Source organism: Pelodiscus sinensis, chromosome 19 (genome assembly GCF_049634645.1).
Source record: "Pelodiscus sinensis isolate JC-2024 chromosome 19, ASM4963464v1, whole genome shotgun sequence".
Classification (NCBI taxonomy): domain Eukaryota; kingdom Metazoa; phylum Chordata; order Testudines; family Trionychidae; genus Pelodiscus; species Pelodiscus sinensis.
The window spans coordinates 13,759,290-13,775,258 of NC_134729.1; the positions used below are offsets into that span (position 1 = coordinate 13,759,290).

At 59.8% G+C, this 15,969-nt stretch overlaps 1 protein-coding gene across 4 annotated transcripts in view; it reads right to left on the bottom strand.

The window, feature by feature from the left end:
* Nucleotides 1-2,782: 2,782 nt before the first annotated feature.
* Nucleotides 2,783-15,969, bottom strand: part of CACNA1A (calcium voltage-gated channel subunit alpha1 A) — a 259,911-nt gene continuing 246,724 nt past the window's right edge. Inside the window, exons 49-51 of one of the 4 annotated variants that reach the window (XM_075902448.1) lie at nucleotides 15,378-15,573; nucleotides 13,957-14,204; nucleotides 2,783-5,213 (exon numbers count right to left, since the gene is read on the bottom strand). In XM_075902448.1, the coding sequence (XP_075758563.1) occupies nucleotides 4,611-5,213; nucleotides 13,957-14,204; nucleotides 15,378-15,573 (1,047 nt within the window). In that variant the 3' untranslated portion in view covers nucleotides 2,783-4,610. The remainder of the gene's footprint in view (nucleotides 5,214-13,956; nucleotides 14,205-15,377; nucleotides 15,574-15,969) is intronic. The other 3 variants (XM_075902447.1, XM_075902449.1, XM_075902450.1) reach the window with 3 other exon arrangements.

Here is a 15,969-nt window from a genome sequence, read left to right on the forward strand (position 1 = left end):
TGGTGGTCTCCATTTTTGTTCTCAGCTCAGCACTTCATCCCAGAGGCAGCATTGCAGGGATCGAAGAGCCGGAAAGACCTGTGAACCCATCCTGATTCTAGGATGTGCAACAAGGACTTTTAAACCAGCAGCTGTAACATCTCTGCTAGAGCCTGCATCGAGGACTGGGAGATTCGATGCATGTAATGTATGATTCTTTAGCAACCTCACTCTCATGCTTTTCTTTCTTGTGATAATAAACCTTTAGTTGTTAGATGCTAAAGGATTGGCCCAGCGTGATTTGTGGGTAAGATCCATAGGGTAAATTGACCAGGGATCTGTGTCTGGTTTCTTGGAACCGGACAGAACTTGTTCGGGGTAGGTGGGATTGGGTGCTAGGACCCCCCACCTGTGTATGAGGCCCAGGGCCATCTGGGGCACGGATATTGCTGGGGTGTCGGAGGGGTTTTGCTCGTGAGGCTTCAGGCAGGCAGCTGAAGCGCTCCGTGGGACTGGTTTGTGGCCTGTTCGGAGAGGTCACCAGTCTGGGGGCTGTAAGGAGCCCCGAAGTTGAGCAATTCGCCCTGAGCGGACGCCCTCAGCTGTGCCCAGACATGGCCCAGTCCGTCACACCACCTAACACCCTGAAGGACAGAAAAGCCAGGCCTGTGTTACCAGGTGAACTACAGCCCCAGCCCTGGCTCGCTGCTCCAAGGGAGCTGGAGACGCCTGCATGACCCAGCTTGGCCCTGCATGGCCTGGCCACGCTGGGATGTGAACTCACAGCGACAAGGCCCCTTTCCCAGGCCACAGGGGGGATGGAGAAGGCGGATGGATCTGCAGGGTGGATGGAGAAGGCGGATGGATCTGTAGGGGGGCGGATGGAGAAGGCGGATGGATCTGTAGGGGGGCGGATGGAGAAGGCGGACGGATCTGCAGGGGGGATGGAGAAAGCGGATGGATCTGTAGGGCGGATGGAGAAGGCGGATGGATCTGTAGGGGGGATGGAGAAGGTGGACGGATCTACAGGGGGGATGGAGAAGGCGGATGGATCTGTAGGGGGGCGGATGGAGAAGGCGGATGGATCTGTAGGGGGCAGATGGAGAAGGTGGACGGATCTGCAGGGGGGATGGAGAAGGCGGATGGATCTGTAGGGGGCAGATGGAGAAGGTGGACGGATCTGCAGGGGGATGGAGAAGGCGGATGGATCTGCAGGGGGGATGGAGAAGGCGGATGGATCTGTAGGGGGGATGGAGAAGGCGGATGGATCTGCAGGGGGATGGAGAAGGCGGATGGATCTGCAGGGGGATGGAGAAGGCGGATGGATCTGTAGGGGGCAGATGGAGAAGGTGGACGGATCTGCAGGGGGGATGGAGAAGGCAGATGGATCTGCAGGGGGGATGGAGAAGGCGGATGGATCTGCAGGGTGGATGGAGAAGGCGGATGGATCTGCAGGGGGGATGGAGAAGGCAGATGGATCTGCAGAGGGGATGGAGAAGGCAGATGGATCTGCAGGGGGGATGGAGAAGGCGGATGGATCTGCAGGGGGGATGGAGAAGGCAGATGGATCTGCAGGGGGGATGGAGAAGGCGGATGGATCTGCAGGGGGGATGGAGAAGGCGGATGGATCTGCAGGGGGGATGGAGAAGGCAGATGGATCTGCAGGGGGGATGGAGAAGGCGGATGGATCTGCAGGGGGGATGGAGAAGGCAGATGGATCTGCAGGGGGGATGGAGAAGGCGGATGGATCTGCAGGGGGGATGGAGAAGGCGGATGGATCTGCAGGGGGATGGAGAAGGCAGATGGATCTGCAGGGGGGATGGAGAAGGCGGATGGATCTGCAGGGGGGATGGAGAAGGCGGATGGATCTGCAGGGGGGATGGAGAAGGCGGACGGATCTGCAGGGGGGATGGAGAAGGCGGATGGATCTGCAGGGGGGATGGAGAAGGCAGATGGATCTGCAGGGGGGATGGAGAAGGCGAATGGATCTGCAGGGGGGATGGAGAAGGCGGATGGATCTGCAGGGGGGATGGAGAAGGCAGATGGATCTGCAGGGGGGATGGAGAAGGCGGATGGATCTGCAGGGGGGATGGAGAAGGCGGATGGATCTGCAGGGGGGATGGAGAAGGCGGATGGATCTGCAGGGGGGATGGAGAAGGTGGATGGATCTGCAGGGTGGATGGAGAAGGTGGATGGATCTGCAGGGGGGATGGAGAAGGCGGATGGATCTGCAGGGTGGATGGAGAAGGCGGATGGATCTGCAGGGGGGATGGAGAAGGCAGATGGATCTGCAGGGTGGATGGAGAAGGCGGATGGATCTGCAGGGGGGATGGAGAAGGCGGATGGATCTGTAGGGGGGATGGAGAAGGCGGATGGAGAAGGCGGATGGAGAAGGCAGATGGATCTGCAGGGGGGATGGAGAAGGCGGATGGATCTGCAGGGGGGATGGAGAAGGCGGATGGATCTGTAGGGGGGATGGAGAAGGCGGATGGATCTGCAGGGTGGATGGAGAAGGCGGATGGATCTGCAGGGTGGATGGAGAAGGCGGATGGATCTGCAGGGGGGATGGAGAAGGCGGATGGATCTGCAGGGGGGATGGAGAAGGCGGATGGATCTGTAGGGGGGATGGAGAAGGCGGATGGATCTGCAGGGTGGATGGAAAAGGTGGATGGATCTGCAGGGGGGATGGAGAAGGCGGATGGATCTGCAGGGGGAATGGAGAAGGCGGATGGATCTGCAGGGTGGATGGAGAAGGTGGATGGATCTGCAGGGGGGATGGAGCTGGGTGGATAATTCCCTACAGGACGAATGGCAGATGGGTTGGATGGCTCATGAGCATCCATAGGAGGATTCTGTCCAGCTTCTCCCATTTGTTCTACTTCAAGAGGTCCTGCCCGGAGCGCTGTCCCCTGGCCCACCAGGTACCTGGTGTCCTTTAGGCAGCTGGTCCCAAGCCTCCGGTCGCTGAGCCCTGCAGGCGGCAGGGAGCCCCACATCTGCTGTAGGCCTTGGCCAAACGACTGGCCACTGAGGACGGCTGCAAGTGGCCCAGGGCAGCCTGCACCCAGGGATGGCTGTTTGCTCACAGATGAGCACAGCGGCACCCGGGCCATGGCTGGGGTGCTTGGACTCCACCCTAGCACAGTAACTAACGTACAGAACCCGGCACGTGGGGCCCTGCGACCCAAACAGGACGGATTGTGTCGGTTGTGCCAGTGGGAGCCTGCTCAACCCTGCTCAGGGCTGGGCTGGGGCCGTGTTCAGGCTGGCAGCGTGCTCAGGTGCACACCAGGGGCCACATTTTCAAGGTTTCCTTTGCTCTCACAGTGGGAGCCGTTTTCTGTGAGCCTGAGAGCTGAGGTGGGGGGACACCCCCATTGCTGGACCTTTCCTGGGGGGGCAGGAAGAGCCGCCTCCCTGGGCTGTCTGGGGAAAGAGCAAACTCTCAGAGCATTTCACACCAAGAACATTTCAATCAAAAATTCCTTTTTTAATTTTTTTAGGGTTTTTTGTCTTTTTTCTCATTTGTTTCTTTTAACGCTTTTTTTGTTAGTTTTCTCATGCAATATTCCACAGTCCCAATCCCACAGTTTTTTTTTCTTTTAATTTTTTTTTCTCAAACAAAGTAGGAAAAAGGAAAAGAAGCAAAGGACTTTTTTTTTTCTTTTGACCTGTTTTCGGTTTTGTTAGTTTCAAGCAGGACCAAAATGTCGGAAGAAAAATGCTTCCTCCCCAAATTACTATTTTTGTCTTTTTTCCCCTTCTGTTTAGTTTTATTTCCTTCTCTCTCTCTCTCTTTTTTTTTGTGTTTGTGGGTTTTCTGTTTATTTATTTCCGCAGGCAGTAATAATTAGGGTTTGGTATAACCAGCAAGCACTCCTTTGTGTGTGTGTGTGTGTGTGTGTGTGTGTGTCGGGGTTGTGCACGTGCGTGTCCTTCAAAATGGCAGGCCACAAACTTGTTTTGAAGTGAACCAGGTAAGTTGAGATGATAAAACTCATCAATAGACATTCAGAAAAAAATACTTTTGTCTCTCCCCCCCTCCTTTTTACTGACTTTTGTCAAGATTCGTTGCTGTTGTTTTTGGCGTGGAATTTTTGTCAAAACTTCTTGAGTGAGGGTGGAGAGTCACATCCCAGCACCCCACCCAGCCATGCCAAGCACCCAAGGAAACCGGGCGTGTCTCAGAGCCACAGGCGGCTGCTGTATGTTGGACCAGCTCCCCGAGGCCTCTTGGACTCACTGGAGTCCCTTCCCCTGGTGCTTTTTTAATCTTCTTTAGATTCTGAACTGGTTGGTTCCCCCCCTCCTCCCACGTCCCCCCCGAACCACCACACACAACTTGATCTGTAAAAGATAAACATGCTCTGGTCCGTAGATCCCTTCGGTCCCTGTCCTCCCCCACCCCAAAACCCGCTCCCCCACCCCGAGAAAGCCCCTCCAACCACAGTCACTCCCTTCTCTGCGATGCGAGCGCTCGGTCTCTCTCCAGATGCCCTCTCCCCCCGTCGGGCGGATTGGTGTGATTTCTGTGTGCTTTTCCTTCCCCCACCCCCAGTCTGGCAATGTCGTCTCTCTCCAGCATGTGTGTGTGTGTGGCGAGTGTGCGTGCGTGTCAAACCGCTTCCAGGTTAGCAGCAGTCATCTTCGTCAGTTTCGCTCGAGGGTTCATGCAGTCCTTGACAGGAGCGTGGCCGGGCTGCTCCATGGGAGTCGTAATATCCGTTAGGAAGTCGCCGCCCAGGCCTGGAGGGTGAAGCGCCACCACCCGCCCGGGAAGTCCTGGGCGAACGCCCTGAGCTGCTGACGTGTGTGGTCTCATAGAAGGTTTCCTCGCTGGGGGGCACGGGGTAATCCGGGCTCCGGTAATAACCACTGCCGCCATGCCGGGGTCCCGGGTGAGGCTCGGAGACGTGGGGCGCTGACCACCGGCTGCTGGCGTGGCGGTAGGCTCGGGGCGAATCGTTCCGTGGCGGCACTGTGTGTCTCTCCACGGCAGGCGATCGGCCGGGCCGCTCCGCCGCCAGGGGCTCAGCAGGAAGTGAGGGGTAGCGTCTCGGCGCGGGGTACTGCTGCGGCGGGGGGCCTGTACTGATGACCTTACGGACCACGGGGGAATAGGACACGTGTGGCCGGGGCGTAGAAGGGGTCTGTGGGAGCTGGCGGCGTCCTCGCCTCGGAGTACTGGTGCCGGATGTTGAGAGGACCGGACTGCCACTTACAGAACTACTACCCTACACGAAAATTGAAACAAAGGAAATCAAAAAGAAAATATACAAGGAAAATTAACCAAGAAGAGACAGAAAGGGCAGGGGAGTTGAGAGGGGCAGGGAAGGTGACACACAGAGGAGGTGAAAAGAAGGCGGGGGTGTTGGCAGGTGAAGGAACCAAAGAAGGGGAAATAATGGAGGGAGGGGAGGAGAAAAAGCAACAGCCACGGAAGGGAGGACGGGAAGAGGGGCATCGAGAAACCAACGGAGGAGAAGAAAACAAACCAAAAGAAAAAACAAACGAAAGAAGGGGGGAAAAAAGTGAGAAGAGAAATGAGAAATGGAGTTTTTGTAAGTTTTGGGGTTTTAAAAAAGCAGCAAAAAACTTCTAAAAATTGCTCACACGCTAAGAAAGAAAGAAAGAAAGAAAGAAAGAAAGAAAGAAAGAAAGAAAGAAAGAAAGAAAGAAAACAAAACACACCAGCAGGGCCTGTTGGGCATGAATTATACTGTGCGTTACCAAAGGTGATTCCAAAAGGAACTCAAAAGAAAAGCAACAGCTGGAGTTGAGAAAAAGAAGGGGGTGAGGGACGGTGGGAGAAGGGGAAACTGGAGGAGAGAGGGGGGGTCCAGCAAGGAAAGATGAGGGGAGAGCACTGGGGCTGGAGAAGTTTGGAACAGAGCTGACCTCACTGGACGAGCCGGTGTGGGCTGCAGCCTCGAGCCGCTGGCTGCAGGTGTCTGGCTGGCTGGGTGACGGCCCGGAGGACGGGGTGACTCACCTGCCGGGCAGCGCGGTTCCCAACCCACAATCGGTGCCCTGCTATTTATAATCCTGTAGGGGGAGGGACCCAGGGGCCCCTCTCCCGCCTTTTCCCCCGGCACGGCCATGAGCAGCCGATTCCATGGAAGCCCCAGGGTGCAGGATGACGGCATGGCCTACCCCAGGAGAAAGCCCTTTCCAGGCCAGTCAGGGACTGGCTCACGCCCTGAAGCAGAGGGGCCGTTACCCTTCACACACCTTCCCCCTCGGGCTCTGCGGCTGTCGGCATCACAGCCCGTGCCGTGCGCTGCACGGGGTGGGTGTCCTGCCGCCGAGTGACACAAGCGCCCGCAGACTGGCCACCAGGCCCACCGCTCCCGGAGATGGCCTTTCACGCCGACAGGAGGTGCAGCTGGGGGGGTGACGCGTGTGTACAGACATGGCCTATGTGTGGATGCTCTTAGACTAGAGCCATGGAACACAGGAACCGGATGAGACCTCGGGAGGCATCGAGTCCCGTCCCCTGCCCTCGCGGCAGGACCCAGAACCGTCTAGACCGTCCCCAGCAGGGTCTGTCCAACCTGCTCTGTGACATCTCCAGGGAGGGAGATTCCACAACCCCCAGGCAATTCATTCCAGTGTTTCACCACCCGGACAGGCAGGAAGTTTTTCCTAATGTCCAACCTGAAGCTCCCTTGCTGCAGTTTAAGCCCCTTGCTGCTTGTCCTGTCCTCAGAGGCCAAGAACAATTTTTCTCTCTCCTCCTTGCACATAAGAACATCAGAGCGGCCAGACGGGGTCAGACCAAAGGTCCATCTGGCCCAGTGTCCTGTCTGCCCACAGCAGCCAGCGCCAGGTGCCCAGAGGGAGGGAACAGACCAGGGAATCCTCACGGGATCCCTCCCGTCATGTGTTTCCAGTGACACAGAGGCCAGGGACCCCATCCCTCCCCAGCCTGGCTGGCAGCCATTGACGGACCCAACTGCCAGGAATCTAGCCAGCTCTGTTCTGAACGCTGTTCATAGCATCCTAGGACAGGCAGAGACCTCGGGAGTCACCGAGTCCAGCCCCTGCCCAAGGCAGGACCCACCCCAACTCCATCCTCCCAGCCAGGGCTGTGTCAAGCCGAGACTTAAACACCTCGAGGGATGGAGATTCCACCCCCTCCCTAGGGAACCCAGCCCAGCGCTTCCCGCCCTCCTAGGGAAATCCTTTTTCCTAATATCCAACCTGGACCTCCCCCACCACAATTTGAGCCCATTGCTCCTTTTCTGCCACCTGCCCCCACTGCCTCTCTCCAGCCTCTTTGGAACCCCCCTTCAGGGAGCTGACGGCTGCTCTCAAATCCCCCCTCGCTCTGCTCTTCTGCAGACTAAAGAAGCCCAAATCCCTCAGCCTCTCATAGGTCACGCTCTCCAGCCCCCGAATCATTTTGGTCGCCCTCTGCTGGACCCTCTCCAGTGCGTCCACATCCTTTCTGTAGTGGGGGGGGGGGGGGGCAGAACTGGACACAATACTCCAGATGTGGCTTCACCAGAGCTGAATAAAGGGGAATAATCACATCTCTGGATCTGCTGGCAATGCTCCTCCTAATGCCCCTAATATGCCATTAGCTACCAAGACACACTGTTGACTTATATCCAGCTTCTCATCCACTTTAATCCCCAGGTCCTGTTAAAGTCCTAGTCTTCACAATGTCCTCTGGCAAGGAGTTCCATAGGTTGACTGTGCGTTGGGTGAAGAAAAACTTCCTTTGCTTTGTTTTAAACCTGCTGCCTGTTCATTTCAGTTGGTGATTCTCTAACATCCTTTTAGGTACTTGAAAACCACTATCACGTCTCCTCTCAGTCCTCTCCTTTCCAAACTAAACCAACCCAGTTCCTTCAGCTTTCCCTCCATAGGCCATGTTCTCTAGACCTTAATCATTCTTGTTGCTCTTCTCTGGACCCTCTCCAATTTCTCCGCATCTTTCCTGCAATGCAGCACCAAGAACTGGACCCAACCCTCCAGCTGAGGCCTAGTCAGCGCAGAGTAGAGCCGGAGAACGACTCCTCGTGTCTTGCTCACAACACTCCTGTTCATGCAGCCCAGAATCAGGTTTGCTTGTTTTGCAACATCGTCCCACTGTTGACTCGTATGTAGCTTGTGGTCCTCTCTGACCCCTAGATCCCTTTCTGCAGGGCTCCTTCCTAGGCAGTCACTTCCCATGCTGTTCCCATGGATTGTTCCTCCCTAAGAGGAGCACTTTGCATTTGTCTGTAATAAACGTCATCCTGTTGGCCTCAGACCATTGCTCTGGTGTGTCCAGATCCTTCTGAACTGACCCACCCTCCAAAGCCCTCGCCGCCCCCTGCAAACGTACGACGCGCGCTCTGTGCCGATATCGCTGGTGAACAGACCCGGTGCCTGAGCTGAGCCCTGCGGACCCTCCCCTCACGACGCTCTGGGAACGGTTCGCCAACGGGCAGCTGCAAGGCCAAGTGCCGAGACTGGCTGCACAGAAAGGCTGCAGGAGGGCCGCTGAGTCGCCCTGCGTGCGTCACTCCTAGACTGACCTGGCAGGGCGCGGGCGGATCCTGCCAGTCCTGGGGCGCTGGGGCCAGACCATCCATGCGGCGTGTGCTCAGGCCCCTCGGAATCCCTCTGGGAGAGCGTGAGGCAGCGCCACTCCAGCCACCAGCGCCCCGCTGCTCCACCATCTCCCGCTGGGATCCGCTCCAGCTCCCTCTCCAGCCTCAGCAATCAGCGGGCGTCCTAGCGCTCCCGCTGGCTCAGGCCTGGGTGGCCACCGGCCCTACAGGGTGGGGAGGGGGGCTCTTGCCTGCTGAGCATTGTGGGGTAACTGCGGGGAGCAGGGAGGCAGCCCGGAAAGCCCGCTCGGGGGGGAGGGGGCTGGGCGCTGGCAAGGGGCAGATACAGGCTCACGCGGGTGCTGTGACCAGAGCGATGGGGATGGATCTGTGGGGAGCCCTCGGTGGCTCGTCCCAGGTCGGCGCGTGGTCGCCCAAGAACCCCACAGGTCCTGCAGTAACATCCGAGCTTCTGGGAGGCCACTGGCCCCTCCAGCCTGGCTCAGAGGCCTTCTGGTTCTTTCTAGATTTGATCCCCGGCTGGTTCTCACCCTGGGAAGCAGGCGGGAAGGTCTCTCCAGCAAGAACCTCGGCTGCTGCCTCAGACCAGGCGCGTTCGCACTGTGACCGGGATGGACTCAGACCCATTTCGCTCCGCTGGGGTCTCCACCGCCCGGCAGGTGCTCACGGCCCCACCAATGGCCACAGGGGAGACCGCTGGGGGTGTCTCTAGAGAGGATCCCCGGGGATGGGGAGATGGGGGAGGAAAGCCACGGGCCAGCCTGCCCCCACCCCGCCCGGACACCAGGCTCTGCCCCATCACTGCAGCCTCCCTTGTGAAGCTCCCTTGTGACGGTCCAGGGGTGAGCAGAGCTCCGAGTGACCAGGGGCGGGGGGAGGATGTGCCGCAGTTGCAGCAGATCCAGGATTTCAGCTGCGGTTGTTCCAGATTTCTCAGCTGTAGGGCTCAAAGCATGGGCCCTCCCGATCCAAAAGCCAGACTCCAAAAGGAGACTTCCCCTCTGCTGTATAGAGACTGTGACACACAACTCAGCTGCTCCAACCGTTCAGCAGGGGGCAGTGGTTCACATGCGAGTCCCCAGGGAAGGGCAGGAACTGGCTCCCTCTGGCTAGCCCTGATGGTCGCTGCGTCTCTGCACGTACCCGGGGGATTCCCCTGATCCATCAAGGGGCCCAGGGTCTGCTCTCCCTGCCCCACGGCAGCTGCTATGACTGGGGCACAGGAACTAGACAGGGCCTGGGCCCCTGGGTTCGCTCTCAGCACAGTGAACGCCATGCAGCTGAACTGTCCATGGGCTGGGTTTGTGCCTGTACTAACGGCCCCAGCCCGGTGCGGTTCCACAGCCACGTGCACAGGGCCTGGGCTTGTGCCTGTGTTCGCGTGCCCCACGCTGTGCCAGTCCCCTCCCCACGTGTGTCATGAGTCTGCCCCGCATGTGCCCCGCATGGCCAATCATTTGTGCGCTCGGCATGTGGCTCTCGCTCTGGGGAAGGCTATCACCATGAGGCCTGTGTGCTATGTGCGTGCCCGTTGGTACATATATGCCAGGCCTGTGGGCGCAGGTGTGCTGCCCGTGTGCCTCGTGTATACCTGTGCGCTTGTATCACACAAGTGCCCATCTCTAGGCATGTGCCATGCGTGTCTCTGCATGTGACGTCTGTGTCCATACCTCTGTGTGTGCCATGCATGGACCTAGAGCACCATGGGTGTGTGCTATGCATGTTCCTGGAGCTCTGGTGCATGTGCTGTGCATATACTTTGGGTTCCATGGGCATGTGCCATGCATGAATCTTGAACTCTGTGGGAATGTGCCACTCATGTCCCTGGAGCTTGGTGGCCATGTGCTATGCATGTACCTGGAGCTCCATGGGCTTGTGCCATGCATGTACCCGTGTGCCATGAATATATCTGGAAAAGCAACAAGACCTCCTGTGGCACCTTATAGACTAACAGATGGATTGGTGCATAAGGTTTCGTGGGCAAAGACCCACTCCGTCAGATGCATTAGTGGAAATGTCCAGAGGCAGGTATAAATATGCAGCAATAACGAGGTTAATTCAGTCAGGGACGGTGAGGCCCTGATGTGGAGGTGTGAACACCAAGGGTATGCCTAGACTACGTGGCTCCGTCGACAGAGCCATGCAGGTGAGGTTTCTAGACATAGGGAAATGAAACGGCGATTTAAATAATCGCTGCTTCATTTACATCAGAATGGCCGCCGCACCGTGCTGATCAGCTGTTTGGCGGCGCAGCGGGGCAGCCTGGACGCTCCGCAGTCGACAAGGGAAGCCCTTGTCGGCCCCCCCGTTATGCCTCGCGGAATGAGGTTTATTCTTTTACGTCTTGAAACTACGATACCCATGTGCCATGAATATATCTGGAGCTCTCAGGGCACGTGCCATGCATGTACCCTTGTGCCATGTATATATCTGGCGTGCTGAGGGCGTGTGCCATGGACGTACCCGTGTGCCATGTATATATCTGGCGCGCCGAGGGCGTGTGCCATGCACATACCCGTGTGCCGTGTATATATCTGGCGTGCCGAGGGCGTGTGCCATGCACATACCCGTGTGCCGTGTATATATCTGGCGTGCCGAGGGTAGGTGCCATGCACGTACCCGTGTGCCGTGTATATATCTGGCGTGCCGAGGGTAGGTGCCATGCACGTACCCGTGTGCCGTGTATATATCTGGCGTGCCGAGGGTAGGTGCCATGCACGTACCCGTGTGCCGTGTATATATCTGGCGCGCCGAGGGCGTGTGCCATGCACGTACCCGTGTGCCGTGTATATATCTGGCGCGCCGAGGGCATGTGCCATGCACGTACCCGTGTGCCGTGTATATATCTGGCGCGCCGAGGGCGTGTGCCATGGACGTACCCGTGTGCCGTGTATATATCTGGCGCGCCGAAGGTACGTGCCATGCACGTACCCGTGTGCCGTGTATATATCTGGCGCGCCGAGGGCGTGTGCCATGCACGTACCCGTGTGCCGTGTATATACCTGGCGCGCCGAGGGCGTGTGCCATGGACGTACCCGTGTGCCGTGTATATATCTGGCGCGCCGAGGGCGTGTGCCATGCACGTACCCGTGTGCCGTGTATATATCTGGCGCGCCGAGGGCATGTGCCATGGACGTACCCGTGTGCCGTGTATATATCTGGCGAGCCGAGGGCGTGTGGCATGGACGTACCCGTGTGCCGTGTATATATCTGGCGCGCCGAGGGTGTGTGCCATGGACGTACCCGTGCGCCGTGTATATATCTGGCGCGCCGAGGGCGTGTGCCATGGACGTACCCGTGCGCCGTGTATATATCTGGCGCGCCGAGGGCGTGTGCCATGGACGTACCCGTGCGCCGTGTATATATCTGGCGCGCCGAGGGCGTGTGCCATGGACGTACCCGTGTGCCGTGTATATATCTGGCGCGCCGAGGGCGTGTGGCATGCACGTACCCGTGTGCCGTGTATATATCTGGCGCGCCGAGGGCGTGTGCCATGCACGTACCCGTGTGCCGTGTATATATCTGGCGCGCCGAGGGCGTGTGCCATGGACGTACCCGTGTGCCGTGTATATACCTGGCGCGCCGAGGGCGTGTGCCATGGACGTACCCGTGTGCCGTGTATATATCTGGCGCGCCGAGGGCGTGTGCCATGGACGTACCCGTGTGCCGTGTATATACCTGGCGCGCCGAGGGCGTGTGCCATGGACGTACCCGTGTGCCGTGTATATATCTGGCGCGCCGAGGGCGTGTGCCATGGACGTACCCGTGTGCCGTGTATATACCTGGCGCGCCGAGGGCGTGTGCCATGGACGTACCCGTGTGCCGTGTATATATCTGGCGCGCCGAGGGCGTGTGCCATGCACGTACCCGTGTGCCGTGTATATATCTGGCGCGCCGAGGGCGTGTGCCATGCACGTACCCGTGTGCCATGTATATATCTGGCGCGCCGAGGGCGTGTGCCGTACATGGGGGCCTGCTTTAGGAGCAGCTTCATTCCAAACTTTCCAGAGTCACAAAGCCCAGAGGTGCTGCTGGCCGCCGGCGGTAAGGACACAAGGCTCACGGCACAGACACTGGGGGGGGCGGGGTGCCCCCGGGTTGCTTGCTGGGTCTCTGTTCACCGACCATCTTACCTGCGGCTGCCCCTCGCCACGCCAGCGGAGCCAAACACAACGGACACAGAAATGAGCATGTGACTCAAGGGCGGGCGGGGCTGAAAATAACCAAACTAAGGGGCTGGAAGAGCGTTCACGGAGTGGGTCATCGTCTGAGTGACAGCCCCCCCCCCCCCCGCTGCTGCTGGCGATAGCGGCACGTCACCGCCGTGGACGCGGGGGGCGGCTCCCCAACATTCAGACTCGGGTGCGGAGCTGGATCGCCCCTTCCCCCTCCTCACTCGCCCCATGCCGATCCGGCGGGGGGTCCACTGGTGTCCCCGCGTGGGGAAAGGCGCACGGCCTCCTCCCGGGCTCCCGGCTTCCCATGCCCACGGGGCAGGGGCGTGGGGGGCTCTGGGGTTGAACTGCCCCATCTGCGGTCCAGCTGCCAGAGCCCCCCACTGAAAACCGGGGACTCCTGCTGCCAGGAGCTTTCCCTCTTCCCTTGGGCTCACTCCCCGCACGGCTCCCCTGGCCGGGCCTCGTCCTTCCTGGGCTCCTGCCCCTTCATCCCAGCTCGGGCTCCCCAGGGCAGGGGGCCGCAGCGGTGCCTGTGCCACTGGCTGCGCCTCCCTGGCTCTAAGCTGTGGGCGGGGGAGGCTGCGGGGGATGATGGAGCCAGTCTCACACTGGGGCTGATATCTGGGGTCCCCACCCCCCCGCCCAGGGACCAGGGGATGCAGCATCGGGCTGGGCCCCCGCTCCTCCAGTAAACTCAACAACCTCCTCATGTCCAGGGCAGCCCTCGTGGCCACACCCTGCACTGCAGCCCCTTGCCCCCGGGGCTCCTGCTTCCCGGACTGAGGCCACAGGCCCCTGCCACGGGTGAGCTTACAAAGTGGTGGCCTGCGCAGAGCAAGTGAATCTGAGGTGTGGGCGGAGCTCCCTCGCCCTGGGGGTGTGGCTACTTGGGCTCGCTGTCTCCCTGGAGTGGCTGGCGCCCAGGAGGCAGGCTGCAGCTGAGTCTGTGGCTGCCTCGGAGGCTTGGTCTTCCAGAGCCAAAGGCCAGGACCCGTCGGCGCCTTTTCTAAGCGGCTCCGGCTCTCTGACCGAGCTGGGCCCTCCGGGATCCCGGACGCAGAGCGCCGGCCCTCGCTGGGGGTGTCCCCAACTCCGGAGGGTGGCTTGGGACCAGCACCTGGGTTGATTCCCGGGTCTCCAGCTCCCCCTCACTAAGACCCAGCGAGGCAGGGGCTCCAGGCTGGCTCTGCTTTGCCCCCCGGGAGGGGAAGGGGAGAGCGGAAGGCGAGACCCACCTGCCTGTGGGGCATGTGCTCGCGGCCCTCGCTGGGGGACCTGGACCAGCGCCTGTCTCTGGAGCGGGGCCGGCTGTACTCGTGTCTCTCCTGCGAGTAGCGCTCCTTGTCGGAGGAGGGGTGGTGGTGGCGGTGGCGGTGGTGATGGTGGTGGTGCTTCCGGTCCTTGGGCCGTCCTCGCTCCTGCTCTCGCTCTGTGGGAGGTAGGTCGCCCGACGGTGTGGTCATGCTCAGCTCCGTGCCCAGCCCTGCGGGGGGGGCACAGAGGTTACGATGCTCCTGGGAACCGTTCGCTATCAATCTGAGCGCCTGCGGGCAGGAAACACGCCCGGCCCTGGGCTACCTGGACTCCCGCGCTGCTCAGAGCTATCGCTCAGCAACCCCGGCTTGGCCTCCGCTCACTGCAGGGTTAACCAGAAGTGACTCCCAGGAAGGCAGTGGGCTGACCCTGGGGCAAGCGGGAGGAGAACCAGCCCACATAAAAAACTGATTTCAACAGCACTGACTTGGATTTGCACCAGTGTAACCGAGATGAGACCCCACGGTGCTCGCTCTGGATTTGCACCAGTGTAACAGATCAGACCCCACGGTGCTCACTCTGGATTTGCACCAGTGTAACAGAGATCAGACCCCACGGTGCTCACTCTGGATTTGCACCAGTGTAACAGAGATCAGACCCTACGGTGCTCACTCTGGATTTGCACCCGTGTAACAGAGATCAGACCCTACGGTGCTCGCTCTGGATTTGCACCAGTGTAACAGAGATCAGACCCCACGGTGCTCACTCTGGATTTGCACCAGTGTAACAGAGATCAGACCCTACGGTGCTCGCTCTGGATTTGCACCAGTGTAACAGAGATGAGACCCCACGGTGCTCGCTCTGGATTTGCACCAGTGTAACAGAGACCTACGGTGCTCACTCTGGATTTGCACCAGTGTAACAGAGATCAGACCCTACGGTGCTCGCTCTGGATTTGCACCAGTGTAACAGAGATCAGACCCTACGGTGCTCACTCTGGATTTGCACCAGTGTAACAGAGATCAGACCCTACGGTGCTCGCTCTGGATTTGCACCAGTGTAACAGAGATCACAGACTCTAACCCCAACAAAACAGGTGCGGTTTCCCACCGGGAGAGGTGAGGGGGGGAGAGGGGCATAGAGCAGGCCAGGCCGTTAGCAAGTCCCCAGGGGACTATTCATAGCGTAGCCCTGGCCTGGGCTGACGTGAAAGTGAAGGGCTGGGGGCCCAGGGGCCGGGACTGGCTGGCTCGGGGGCAGGGAATGAGGCCTCCCCCATTTCACAGCGTACATCCCCAGCTGCTTGAGGGCCCCAGAGGCCGCGTGTGGGCTCGCTGGGCTCCCTCCAGCAGGGGGCAGAGGCAAGAGCAGGGCGGGGCTAGCCCAGGCCCCGCCTCCCCACCTGTGTCCATGTCCGTGTAGCGGCTGAGCGACCTCTCCGAGGCCCGGTGGCTCCGCTCCCTCCGCCGCGGGTGGTGCCGCTGGTTCTCCTCGGGGACCACCCTCTCCAGCGAGTAGTCGTCCAGCCGGATGCCTTTGGCGCGCGAGTGGCCCAGCATGGAGGCCGAGCGCTTCATGGGGCTGGTGTCTGTGATCGTCTGCAAAGGAACCGACAGACCCAGACCCACAGATTTATGGGTGGCCGCGGGGGTGAGGGGGGCAGCCTGCGGGAAGGGGGCGGGGCTGGAGGTACAACAAGAGCCGACTCAGCCTATCCAAAGTGTGCACCTCCCCGGCCTCCCGGGAGCTGAGGAACCACGGAGGCCCCCGAGCTGTGCACGGAGGTGCCTACAGGCCCGGCTCTCCACCCTGGAGCCAGGGTGTTGGGCTGCTCCTTCGCCCAGGGGAGGCCTCTGCTCCTCGCAGGACAGGACCCTACTCCAGGCCCCCGATTTAGCAGTGACAGCCGCCCCCCCAACCCGTCCCAGCCCCAGCCGGGCTCAGCAGGGCACCAGCGGGGGCGTCTCTCGGCTCGATGCACCGGTCTGGTCGCA